The following is a 10,517-nucleotide window of genomic DNA, read 5'->3' as shown; positions in this document are numbered from 1 at the left end:
CTCACATTTCTCAAAAGGATAAATGGGTGAACATAGGTCTCCTTTATGAAAAGAAGGGTTTGCAGGAAGTAAGGGGCTGGAGGGATAGCCCAGTGGTAAGGCGTTTGCTCGTGGCTCGCCTGGTGGAGCCAGGTTCGATTCCTCCGCCCCTCTCAGAGAGCCCAGCAAGCTACCGAGAGTATCTTGCCTGCACAGCAAAGCCTGGCAAGCTACCTGTGACATATTTGATATGCCAAACACATTAACAACAAATCTCACAATGGAGACATTATTGGGCCCGCTTGAGCAAATCAATGAGCAATGGGAGGACAGTGCTACAGTGCTACAAGGAACTGGGTGTTGTGGGGGTGGGGAAGCCTGGTCTTTATGGTTTTCCTTGAGACCACAGAGACATTTTCTGGTTACAGAGCCTGGAAGGACAGTATCTGAGTGTCCTCAGACTGTGTGTTGTTAAACCATTAAGATGCTGTTGGGGCATCTTAAGGAACTATTGATTCAGCACAGCAGGGGCAGGACCTGGAAGCTCCTGACAGCTGTGTTAACCCCTTACTTATTGCCTGATTGTGGGGAGCTCCTGAGTCCTTCCGTGAGACAGGCCCTGTGCAGAGGGCACCGACAGAGGGTCAGCTTGGGTTGGGAGCTGCAGCGTGACAGCTCTGCAGAGGCAGAACTGGCCTTGCCTGGGCCACACAATTCGTCCTCTGAAGTCTCGAAGTAAATCCAGCTGAGCATAGTGCTTATTCAGCTGGGTGTGTGTCTCTGACCTCACAGTGTTGTTTCAAAGTACCTGACCAACCCTCCTCGATGCCTTGGTCCTGCTCTTTCCTCCCTGATAACTAGGCGCCCTGTCTACGGGGCAGGGCAGAGTCCCCTGGGAGAGCATTTTGTGGCTTTCACTTTCAAATAGTGGAAGGAACCAGAGAACAGTGTCAGGGAACAATTAATTTGAGGGGGTGCCCAGGCTGGGCTCAACAAACACCTAGAAACCTGCATCTGATTCTGCTTCACCCTCTTGGAAGCCAGCTGCCTCTCAGACATGAGGGCCTCTGCATACCCGGTTTTGGAGCCAGAAGCAGGTTTGGGGCTCTGAGCAGCTGACTGCATGTGGAAAGTCTACAGGTAGAGTTTGGAGTTACTGGTTCCTTGAATCTTCTCAAGTATTGGGGTTTGGAAACGCTACTGAGGAGACTTTGAAGCAGGTATGTTGGGTTTGAAGAGGGGAGGGAGATGCTGTTATTTTGTAAAAGAGGCAAAGAAAGTCAGGAAACCTGACTCAGGTGGACAAGAAAGTGGGGGATCCATCAGCCCCCAGAACCTGTCCTTCCTGGGACTCTCATCTGCTCCCCAGATTCCACACAGAAGGTTGTCTGTGGGTGTTTTCTCTGACCAGGATCCATTTTTTACTTCTCTGTTGTCTCTCAGGGAAACTTTCCTGAGGAACAAATCCCCCTTAAAGGCAGGAGAAAAAGGAATCATGTGTCAGCTGGGTGTGACCTGGCAGCTCAGTGGAGTGCAGGGTCATGACCTGGGTCCCTCACGCCAGGGTCTGGGGTGGGACTAAAATGCAGGTGAGCAGAACAAGCCAACAGGAGCATCGCCTTGAGAACGGTGTTATCTGTGCTGAGGCTTTTCACACTAGGGGTGTGAGAGTCACTAGCTGAGCTGGTTTGTCCTCATGGTGAGGATCTGTCCAGATTTCTGCCCTTAGTCACAGATGGTTTGTGACAATGGGGAGATGGAGGACGCTTTCCCTCTGTGTTCCAAGTGCTGACAAGAAGTCCTGAGTAGAGTGGGGTGCACTGGGCATGCTGCTAGGGAGGGAAGGGAAGGGAAGGGAAGGGAAGGGAAGGGAAGGGAAGGGAAGGGAAGGGAAGGGAAGGGAAAAAAAGGAAAGGGAAAGGGAGGGAAGGGGAAGGGAGGGGAGGGAAGGGAAGGGGAGGGAAAGGGAGAAGAGGGGAAGGAAGGGGAGGGTAGGGAAGGGAAGGGAAAAGGAGGAGAGGGGAGGAAAGGGGAAGAGAAAGGGAGGAGAGAGAAGGGCAGGAGTATATGTTTTCCCATTGAACATTGAGTCTCTGTGGTGCGTGGTCTCAGAGAGCTGGGAGGAGTCTGAGTTGGCATGAGGCTGTGTGGGACCCCTTCCCTCACAGGGAGCAGGAGATGCTCTCCTGTGGGGGTGTCCCAGCCCTGAGACTCGTGAGGCCTAGAGCTCTGGGGTCTCTGACTTGCCTGTTGGTCCTGGCTGCCTCCTCTCTCTGTCTCTTTCCAGCCCCAAAGAAATGGAGCAGTGCTCACCCTGCTCTGTGCTCTGTCTGTTGACCATCCTGCTTCTTCTGCAGCTGCCCACCGCTGGGTCTGTAGGTGAGTCGGCTGTGCTGCCATGTCTCCCCCAGGACCCAGTCCTCCAACCTGGGGTCTTCTCATCAGGACTTGTTCCAACTCTCTTGGCTCTTCCTCTCTGGGGGTGTCTCCTGCCCTGGGCATGCAGTTTCCCAGCCTTTTACTTCCATGTCTGTGTCCACAGAGGAGTTCCTGGTGATTGGCCCCTCGGATCCTATTATTGCCGTGGTGGGAAGCGACATCACACTGCCCTGTCGTGTGTCCCCGGTCATGAATGTTGAGAACATGGAGCTGAGGTGGTTCCGCTCCAAGTTCTCCGAAGCTGTGTTCATCTACCAAGACCATCAGGAGGAGACTGAGGAGCAGATGGCCCAGTACATGGGGCGGACCTCACTGGAGATGGACCTCCTTTCCCAGGGGCAGGCTGCCGTGCATATCCACAAGGTCCAGGCTGCAGACAATGGACAGTACACTTGCTTCTTCAGAAAGGGAAACTTCTATGAGGAGGCTAGTTTGGAGCTGAAGGTGGCAGGTAGGTGACTCAATCGACATTCTAGAATCCTTAAGTGCTGAAGGAGACAGGAACCTCAGAGACAAGAAAATCTTTAAAAATTTTATTTTAATGTAGAAAAATGGCACAGCTGATTAAGAATTGATACAATTCTTTTTTTTTTTTTTTTGATCACACCCGGTGATGCACAGAGGTTACTCCTGGCTCTGCACTCAGGAATTACTCCTGGTGGTGCTCGGGGCACCATATGGGATGCTGGGAATCGAACCTGGGTCAGCTGCATGCAAGGCAAACATCCTATATACTGTGCTATTGCTCCAGTCCTCCAAATTTAGCCTTCCACACAGCACAGACGCAGCGTGACTGGCTCCAGGGCTTGCGTGCTTGCTCAGTTCCAGCCTCCTGGACCCTCCCTCTCCCCCGCAGGTGTGGGCTCTGCCCCTCAAGTGCACATCACAGGGCCCGAGGAGGACGGGGTCCGCGTGGTGTGCAGGGCGACAGGCTGGTTCCCCAAGCCCCAAGTGAAGTGGAAAGACTCCAGCGGGGGGAAGTTTCTGGCCTTCTCAGAGACCAAGTCCCAGGACGCTGAGGGGCTGTTCAGCGTGGAGGCAGCGCTGGTGGTGAGAGACAGCGCAGTGGGGAATGTGACTTGTTCCATCCTCAACACCATCCTGAACCAGGAGAAGGCCATGGCCATTTTCATCCCAGGTGGGCTCTGCTCTCCTCTCCGTGTGAGTGGGAGAGTTGGAGGGAGGGGCGGGAATTTCTCAGGGAGCTGGGCTCGGCTATCCTGGTTGTGCCCTAATGGGGTCTTCTGGGGGGCCACAGAGCCCTTCTTTGCGAAGACCTCTCCATGGAAGCTGGCCTATGTTGTGTGTGTGACCTTGCTGACGTTCTTGGTCCTTGGCGCTGCCTATTACACCTGGAGAGAACGTTCCATAAAGGTGCAGGAGAGGCAGAAACAAGAGAAGCTGCACCAGGATAGGAAGGAGGATGAGCAGGCAAAGCAGGCTTCGCTGAAGGCCATAGGTAAGTCAGGACAGGCCCAGGCCCAGAGTGACCCAAGGACTGTGGATCAGAGTCCAGGGCTCTGACTCCAGGATAACAGAGCAAGTGGCCCAGGAGTCCCCAGAGGGTGGAGTCACCCACAGACCCCAATGGGTTTGGAGTGTAATTTCATGATATAGATATTCTTTTTGCTTAGCAGGTCCACAGTTTTCTGTTCTTCGTAAGGGAGTTCATGATTTTATCTTTCGTTTTCTTTCAGGTGAATTGCAGGCAAATTTAAGTGAGTTTTACTTTTCTCCAACTCCCCAAGCCCCTTTCCTTGGAGGTCTTGTGGTTCTGAGCTCACCTGTTCCTGTTGCCTTTCAGACCAGAGGAAGACTAAGTACTTGGCTGGTGAGTGATGCTCCAGGTGCCCTGTGTCCCCTCTCCCACCTGTGTCGGGGTGTTCCTCCCCCTGTGTGTGCTGGGGACACACATGTGGTCATTACTGGAGCCATATAACTAAGCGGGAGACATTTTGAGTTTAAGAGTGTGACTCCCTCCTTCCCAAAAACAACACCTAGGGAGAGTCTGTCCCCTGTAGACTCTGATGTGATGGACAAATAGTGATGAAAGATGGTCAAGTAGTGATAAGAGACCATCAAGTAGTGAGGTCAAATAGCTGGGTACTCGGCTCAGAAGGCATGGGATGGTGGGATGGTGGTTCGAAGGCTGAAGAATAGTGCTGTTATCTGAAATATTTCACTGCCCCAGAACTCACCTCATTTCTTGCCTTAATCATTTTCCCTTTTATTTATCTAGTATCTTTTCAAGAGAAAAATTGAACATAAAATTTAATGCATAATAATTATGTAACAGTTAATGTCTTATTCTCTTAAATTTTTGAACATGTAGTATAATCTACAAAGCCTTAGTGGCAAACCTGAACAAAGGTGGCAGAAGAATTTCTTACAATTTGAAGCTAAAGCAGCTGATCACAATAGGACAGTGGAGGGACCAGCCTGTCATGCAGGCTTTCTAACCGGTGTCCTAACCTGTGTCTGCACATTTAGGAGCTCCCCCACTCCAGCACCTCCCCTTCTGTCACCCTGAGATTGAAGATCCCAAACTGTCAGAAGAGGGTGGGGTGGGGTGCTGGACTGTAGCCTGGGCTTGGCAGGCTGGTTGGCCAAGCTCTCACCCATGTGTTCCCTTTCAGCCTGGAGGAAGGCCCGGATGTATGCAGGTAGGTGCTCTAAGTGTCCTATGGCTTCTCATTTCTGCCTTTTCTCTACTCAAGGACCCCAGCCAAGGATTCCTTCTTACCTAAGGAAGGAGTCACTATCAGTTTTGTAGGCTCCATATGAGGGCTGTAGGGACTGTCACTGGGGCATAGATCTGGCTTCTCTGACTCTCCTCTACCGAAGGTCATGTTAGGGTGAACTTGCAAATACCCTTGGAAAATACCTTGTTTTTTTGATTTTTTTCTCCTCCCATAGTTTTTACACACAAATGCATTGGATTTCTGTAGTCAATTTGTAGTATCTATAAAGTAGGTTCATTGTTTCTAAGAGTTTATTTCGCTTTTATTAAAGACTGAGTTTGATTAGTTCAACTGTTTTTGCATCTATCTAAGCAATGGAGACAGAAATGACAATTTCTCTGAATGAACATATCTCAGTGGAGTTGTTCACAAATTGTGGCAAAAATGTTATTTTCTTTATTCTTGTTCTTGGGAGGCAGCAACTCCCCCACAGAGGACGTTTCAGGATTCTACGCCATATGATAAGCTTTGCAGTGGTCAGTGATCACTTATTCTTTCCAAGTGGGTTATGAAGTCCAAAGGAGATTATGTGTCACTTGGTCAGTGTGGGACAGAGATACCTCTTTATCTTTTGTCATTTACATCCTCACTTGGGAGAATTATTGGATCTGCTTATTAAGATATTTGGGTTGGTTTTTGGGGAATAGAGGTAGGCCCCATATAGCTGTTTGGGGACTATAGTGTTCTGCCTACTTGATCTCCATGTGAAATCCTTGACTGATCACTTGTCTCTAACCAGAGATATCCCTGGTATATATCTTTTTTCATGTTGGAGGTAGCATAAGTGGTATATTAGTATTTTCTCTGCTACCATTATGAATTCACTTATGTGGCTTAAAGCAAAACACATTTCCTATTTCCTTGCCCTGAAGTCATATTCCATGAAAGTGTGGCTAGGGCTGTGTCCTGTTTCTGGAGGCTATTGTAATTTTCCCCTCCCTCCTTTTTTTTCCTTTTTTGGGTCATGTCCAGCAGTTTTCAGGGCTTACTCCTTACTTTCTGATCCCAGATCACTCCTAGCAGAGCTGAGTGATCATATGAGTGCTGGAGATTGAACTAGATTGGACCACGTGCAAGGAAAGTGCCTTATCTCCTGTCCTATCACTTTGGCTCCTTACTTTAAAATACCTTTTATCATGCTTTACAGTAAGATCAACATTTATGCATTAGAAGGCATACCCACTGACCATATTCACCACCAAAGTGCCAATCCACTACTGTCCCTAAGTCCTTTTCATCCTGGAGGCATTTGTCTTTTCCTTCTAGAAGACATCTTCGTTTGTGGCCCATTTTCATCAGCTTCACAACAGCAGCACAGAAGCCTCTGACTCTGCATCTGGGTCACATCTAGTTGTCTGACCAAATCCTTGTCATGATTTTGCTTTTAAGGATTCTTGTGTTTTAATTCTGTATTACTCAGAATGATGTCTCCATCTCGATATTTATAATCTTGTAATTTTTTCTTCTGGGTCTCCTAAGCAGTGCACAGAAGACTGGGGTCTCCTCCCAGCCATTCTCAACCAATCGGAGCAGCAGGTCAATTGAGTGTCCAAGGACGCTGAGCTTCTTGAGCTCTGCAGTTCTGGGATTACCCAGGCCACCTGGCCTCTGCTTGGGAGGTGGGGGGTGGGGGTAGTTTGTCCTTGAGGATTATGCTTGGGGATCATTTGGTGTTAGTGAGAGTGTGCTGTTGTTTATCTCTTGCGACATGTGTCTTTCATCTCTTTGGCCCCATAATTTTAGTCACAGCTGTAAAATTTATATTTTTCATAAAATTAACATTTTTTTCACATACCTTGGGATTGTTTGGGGTTCTACTATGACACAGATTATCCTGGAAGCTTTCTGGGCAAGACTAGGGGAAATAAAGTGACAAGATTTAGTTTTGTTTGATTTTGTTCTCTCTTATCTCTCTGGGAACTTTATCCCTCTCCACCACCTCACTGAAGAGGTAGATAAATCAAATGTCTTTCCTTTCACTGAATATGTGTGTGTCCTTGCTTTGAACCTTTCTTCTTCCCTTGAAACCTCTCAGTTGCCTCTTTTTTTTTTGTGGCTTTTTGGGTTACACCTGGCGATGCACAGGGGTTACTCCTGGCTCTGCACTCAGGAATTACCCCTGGCGGTGCTCAAGGGAACCATATGGGATGCTGGAAATCGAATCCAGATCCGCTGCGTGCAAGGCAAATGCCCTACTCGCTGTGCTATCACTCCAGCCCCTCAGTTGTTCTCTTAAGTGGTTAAGATAAATCTTTCACTGTATCCTGAGTTTTCTTCACTTATGGATTACAATCATCATTTAAATGAAGCCCAGTCACGTTGTAAGTGTTTAGAGAAAACTTAGAAACCCAGAACAATCTTTCTAAGTTCTTTATAGCTAAAGTGAGGCCTCAAAAATGTTGACCTCTTATTTTTTTCCAAGAAAATTTACTTCTTAGGATAAACAAGTCTATGTGCTGATTAACACAAATAGATAATTATATCTTTGTAATCACATTTCTGTTTTCATACTGAGAGATGTTTATAAAATCTCTCAATCTCTGGGTATTGAGCTTTTGGGCTTATCCTTTATGGGGACATTGGTACATTACAACTTTGTGTGTGTGTGTGTGTGTGTGTGTGTGTGTGTGTACATGCATTGAACATAATGTTTCAAAGGTGTATATGAAAGAATCAGTTGAATGTTTTCAAAATGTGCCTATTGTTACTTAATTATGATATTTCAGAAAAATACCTGGTGTGTGCAGTGCATACAAATCTCTGACATGAATGCATGTGGGTGTGTTTCTTACAGATTGGCGCAAGGACATATTCCAGACCTGTGAGTGACTACGTGTTCTTTCTGGGAGATCCTACTGTTGCTGCCCACACAACTCTGGTCTCTCTCCCCTTCACCTCTCTTTGGTGACACAGATGCTGCCACTATCAGTGGTGGTGGGTGGTAGGTGCTAGGTGGGTGATAGGTATGTCTTATATGGAGGCTAAATAAATTTCCTTCATGGAATTCACATTGATCCTTTAGGGGTTACTGACATATTTTTATTTTATTTTATTTTTATTAATTGAATTACCATGAGAATAGTTATAAAGCTCTCATGTTTGAGTCTCATGTTCAGTCATACAATGATCAAACACCCATCCCTTCATCAGTGAACATTTCCACCACCAAAAACCCCAGTATACCCCCTTCCCACCCCTACCCCTGTCTGTATGGCAGATAATTTCCATATTACTCTCTCTCTACTTTGATTACATTCAATATTTCGACACCAGTCCCACCATTATAATTTGGAATTTCCCCCCAACACTCAGATCTGCCAAAAAGGCAATGCTGAACTATTTGTTTATTGCTGGTTATGAATAGCATATGATGTCTTTCGTGGCCATGTGGTCTTGGCATTCTAAAATTTTAATAATTAGGTTCTGGAGAGATCTCTGCCAATACCCACTCAGTTCTGAGATTCGCTTGTGTGTCTCTGGGATCATGGTCATTATGGAGGTAAATAAGTAGCTGGGGGCATTTGTGGGCATCATCTCATGGTCCCGTTGAGGTGGGGTGGGGGTGGGGGAGAAGGAACGTCTCCTCACCCATCCCATGAGGCCTGACATTTGCTGTCACTGCTGCCCTGTACCTGCATTTTCTTTCTTTTTTTAAAAAAAATTTTATTAGTGAAACACCATGAGGTAGAGTTGTAGACTTACAAATTTTTGTGCTTGGATTTCGATTATACAATGATCAAATACCCATCCCTCCACCAGTGCCCATTTTCCATCACCATGGATCCCAGTATCCCTCCCACACCCATCCCCTCCATCCCACCCTGCCTCTATGGCAGGGCATTCCCTTTTGTTCTCTCTCTCCTTTTGGGTGTTGTGGTTTGCAAAAGAGTCATTGAGTGGCAATCATGTTTGGTCTATAGTCTACTTTCAGCATGCTTCTCCCATCCTGGGAGGATCCTCCCAACACCCTTTATTTGGTGCTCCCTTCTCTATCTGAGCTGCCTTTTCCCTTAGCATGTGTGGCTGGCCTCCAAGCCATGGAGTAACCCTCCTGTGTACCTGCATTTTCCAATGAGTTCTGGAAGTTGGTGGCTGCCGGGATTCCTGGAACAAGCGGAGGGGTGGCACCTGCTCCCATCTGGAGTGGTCTGGCGAATGTGGCCTAATGCAAAGTCCAGAGGCATTTCTGCCAGGAACCACTCGGTTACAAGATTTTTGTGTCTCTGCCTTGTGACATATAACATCCAATCCTAAATCAATCTTGTGGTGCCTTTTCTTGCTTAGAAGACTTGTATTACAAACCCCTCATCTCACCTTACACTTTGCTCCAAGTAATTTCTCCATTACTTGGAGCTAGGTGTAAGGGGTGAGGTTTTGTATGCTCCGATTATGCTGAAGGCCTTGCATGATTGGTGCTTCTCTCTTCAGGGTCTATCACTCTGGATCCAGCTTCTGCCAGTCCTGGAATTGTCATCTCTCACAAGAATACAAGTCTGACCTTGAAGGACACTGATTCAACATTAGACACACAGAGCATCTTAGGCCTTAAGGTCATCACATCAGGGAAATGCTGCTGGGAGGTGGAAATCAGCAATGGAAACAGAAGCTTTTGGGCTCTGGGGGTCTGTAGAGAAGATGTGAAAAGGACAGTCTGGTACCAAGAGTCTCCACTCAAAGGGTTCTGGGTTGTGGGGAATACTGAACAAGGAATTCATGCTTTTACTAATAGTCCTTTGTCTCCTCTGTCCCTTCGTCAGTTTCCCCACAGACTGGGGGTTTTCCTGGACCCTGAAGAAGGGGATATCTCCTTCTATAACATGACTGATGGCTCCCACATTTACTCCTTCTCTCATGTTTCTTTCTCTGGGACCCTCTTTCCGTACTTTAGGATTCAGTCAGGAGCTGTGTCCCTGTCCATCTGCTCCGTGGTGAGTGGGCCTGAGCCCCCTGTTAAGAGTTTTTCTTTCTCTCAGGAGGAGCCTGTGAGCTCAGACTCTGGTGTTGATGGTGCTCCCCCAGGGCCCAAATCTCCATTACTCCACTGAAACCCTGAGGTCATGTCCCCATCAATGTCCCTCCCCTTACTGGTGACTCTTCTAGGAACTGTAGACCCTATTCCAAAGGCCTCTGAGTGAGTCCTGTGTGACTGCAGTCTTGCTCTTTTGCTCTGGATGAAGACATAACTTTCCTAGGAGAGATTTTTTTCTTTTTCGGATTTTTTTCGTTTTGGGTCACATCCAGCGATGCTCAGGGCTTACTCCTGGCTCTGCACTCAGGAATTACTCTTGAGACCATTGGAATGCCAGGGATTGAACCTGGTTGGCCACATGCAAGGCAAATGCCCTACATAGCATATCA

The 10,517-nt window shown here is 47.5% G+C and overlaps 1 protein-coding gene across 1 annotated transcript; it reads left to right on the top strand.

The window, feature by feature from the left end:
- The first annotated feature begins 2,276 nt into the window (after positions 1 to 2,276).
- LOC130036018 (butyrophilin-like protein 1) lies at positions 2,277 to 10,204 on the top strand. Its single transcript, XM_056127978.1, has 9 exons — positions 2,277 to 2,358; positions 2,522 to 2,869; positions 3,275 to 3,556; positions 3,677 to 3,877; positions 4,116 to 4,136; positions 4,223 to 4,249; positions 5,055 to 5,081; positions 7,954 to 7,980; positions 9,588 to 10,204. Exons 1-9 carry the CDS (start codon positions 2,277 to 2,279, stop codon positions 10,202 to 10,204), a joined length of 1,632 nt encoding a protein of 543 aa, XP_055983953.1.
- The last annotated feature ends 313 nt before the right edge of the window (positions 10,205 to 10,517 follow it).

This window comes from Sorex fumeus, unplaced genomic scaffold, assembly GCF_029834395.1.
Source record: "Sorex fumeus unplaced genomic scaffold, SorFum_2.1 ptg000063l, whole genome shotgun sequence".
Lineage (NCBI taxonomy): Eukaryota > Metazoa > Chordata > Mammalia > Eulipotyphla > Soricidae > Sorex > Sorex fumeus.
Note: the sequence above shows the minus strand (reverse complement) of the source record. Positions and strands in the feature narration are given on the sequence as shown.

Bases quoted from the DNA above. Each gene is read 5' to 3' on its own strand.
- LOC130036018 (XM_056127978.1), top strand. From the start codon at position 2,277: ATGGAGCAGTGCTCACCCTGCTCTGTGCTCTGTCTGTTGACCATCCTG. The intron at 3,557-3,676 runs GTGGGCTCTGCT...GGGGGGCCACAG, and splicing joins CATGGCCATTTTCATCCCAG to AGCCCTTCTTTGCGAAGACC. The intron at 4,137-4,222 runs GTGAGTTTTACT...GTTGCCTTTCAG, and splicing joins TGAATTGCAGGCAAATTTAA to ACCAGAGGAAGACTAAGTAC.